At 57.8% G+C, this 2202-nt stretch overlaps 1 protein-coding gene across 1 annotated transcript in view; it reads right to left on the minus strand.

Moving 5' to 3' along the window:
- Positions 1 to 2202, minus strand: part of DRC7 (dynein regulatory complex subunit 7) — a 19016-nt gene that overhangs the window by 6920 nt on the left and 9894 nt on the right. The window contains exons 8-10 of the mRNA XM_023530663.1: positions 1432 to 1504; positions 366 to 494; positions 50 to 178 (exon numbers count right to left, since the gene is read on the minus strand). Coding sequence (XP_023386431.1) covers positions 50 to 178; positions 366 to 494; positions 1432 to 1504 — 331 coding nt within the window. The remainder of the gene's footprint in view (positions 1 to 49; positions 179 to 365; positions 495 to 1431; positions 1505 to 2202) is intronic.

Genomic DNA, 2202 nt, shown 5'->3' on the forward strand with positions numbered 1-2202 from the left:
AAGGCCCCATCCAGGGACCCTAGCTGGCCCAGCAAAGGAGTCCACTCACCACGCAGAGCCTGGGGGTGGCCTGGTTTGAAGTAGTCGATGTTCAGGCCAGTGATCTTGTTTATGTGCTTCAGCTCTAACATGTCTTCCCGGTTCTGGTACCACTCCTTTATCTCCAAAATCTTGGTACCTGTGGGGCCGATCCATGCTGGCTGTAGCCACGCCAGCTGCCCCGGCCTCCATCCCACCCTTCCCAGCCACACAGAGACCAGCAGGGCCCACACTCACACCGAGAGTGTCAGTGACATGCCCAAGGTCGCATAGAATGTTGGGGGACCCAGCTTTCCTGCTCCCCAAGGCCTGCCTGGCTCCCTTACACTCTAAGTCCTCGTAGGTGCTGAGGCGGCACACAAGGCCGTTGCTGTTCAGGTAGGGGCTCCACTTCTCCACCTTGGCCTTCCTGTACTGAATCACCTTCTTCCCATTTGGGCAGCGGGTCTCGAACGCTGTGGATACAGAATGTGCTGGGCTGAGGGACCTCACCAGATCGGAGTAAGGGAGGGCCAGCCCCACTCAGCCACTCATCCAGCCACTGTCCACTGCACTGTCTGCTAAGCTCCTCCAGGCCCGCAAGCCTGCTCAAGGGAGGCAGAGGAGAATGGACACCAGGGGTGGCCCCTGCCCTGGAGGAGTTCTCAGGTTTCAGTCTTACCAGAAGACCCAGGCCCTTCCCCATCCCCACTGCACTGCTCCCCCCCCCCCAACACACACTCAGCTAGGCTTTTGCTAGTGCAGGTCTCTGCCAGCAACACCATCTCCTCCTGCCCTAACTCGCCTGGCTTCTTCTGATGTATCAAAACTTAGCTCAGATGACCCCTCCTCCTAGAAGCCCTTTCTGCCCACCCAGCCCCCAGCCTCCAACCTCTGGGCTGGGCTGAGTACTCCTCCCTTGGGTTCCCATGACACCTTCTCTGGCCTTTCCCACCCTGTTGGAATGACCTATGGCCTATACCCAATGCATGGGCCTAGGCACTCCCAGAGGGGAGCCTCAACAGCCAGCGGATGTTGGCATGGGCATAAGCACCCCGGTCCTCCTGCTTTCTCTGCCTGCCCCTCCCCAGTCCTGACGTCTCCCCTCTCCTGCGCCATCTGGGGAGGAGAAGGGTGAAGGAGGGGAATAGCTATGTCCTGGTCCTCAGTCCTCCATCTCCTCCCGCTCTCCATCATCCAGCCTGTATTAACGGAGACCGGTGTCAGGCCCTTGGCCGCAGAGCTGAGTGTGTGTGCCAGGAAGGAAGGATGAAGAGGCGGTAGTGGAAAGCAGGAAGGGTGTACATGAGGGGCTGGCGCGGCCTCTGCTGGTGTCCCCCTGCCTACTGTTGCTGCGGATCATCCCAGGAACCCAGGTCCTGGGGAGGGGGAGTGAACACAACATGGCCTTACCTTCCGGGGAGATCTCGATCTGCTCCACCCACGAGTGTGGCATGTCGAAGCTCTTATCCTCCTCCTCCTTGCCCTGTTGGGAGAGGCAGGAGTGGGGTGGGCTGGTTTTGGTCAGGGCTGGGCCTTGGAAGAGAAGTCATGGACAGACCCTCTGTCTTACTTCTCGGGGCCGAGCCAGGGTGGCTTGCCAGCTTCTTTAGGGGAGCCAGAGGTCATGGACAGTTTTGAGCTGGCCTGGCGTGATCCAAGATAGGGAGGAAGTGGAGGATTCTGTTCCTGGCCAGCTGGGGCCTCTCTGGTACCCGCTGGCTGGGACAGCAGCACCCCTGCCCTGCATGCCCGTCTTTCCCCTCGGTCGGCAGATGCACCAGGCACAGCCACAGGCCTTTGGTTAAGAGAGGGGCATCTAGATTCAGTGTCACCCTTCATTCAACACCAGCTAAGGGGACCTGGGCACGTCCCTTCACCACTCTGAGACTCAGTTTCCTAACTGTAAACTGGGACCCCCCGAGAGAGTTAAGAGTTAGAAGGTGCATAAAGCGTTGGGGACACTGCTTGGCTGACATTATTGGTTTGGTTTTTTTTTTCTCTTCACACCTTAGTTTTCCCATCTGTAAAATAAGGCCTGGCCTAGACAAATGGTCCTCAAACTAGGTAACCACAGAAACTTGAATAAAATTTTCTCAATTTAAAACTTTTCTCCCACAAACAATGCTCAGACCTCTGCCCCCCACCCATCTAATCGGTCCGCCTCTCGAGGCCAGCAGGGGG

Source organism: Pteropus vampyrus, unplaced genomic scaffold, assembly GCF_000151845.1.
Source record: "Pteropus vampyrus isolate Shadow unplaced genomic scaffold, Pvam_2.0 Scaffold51, whole genome shotgun sequence".
NCBI classification, from domain to species: Eukaryota; Metazoa; Chordata; class Mammalia; order Chiroptera; family Pteropodidae; genus Pteropus; species Pteropus vampyrus.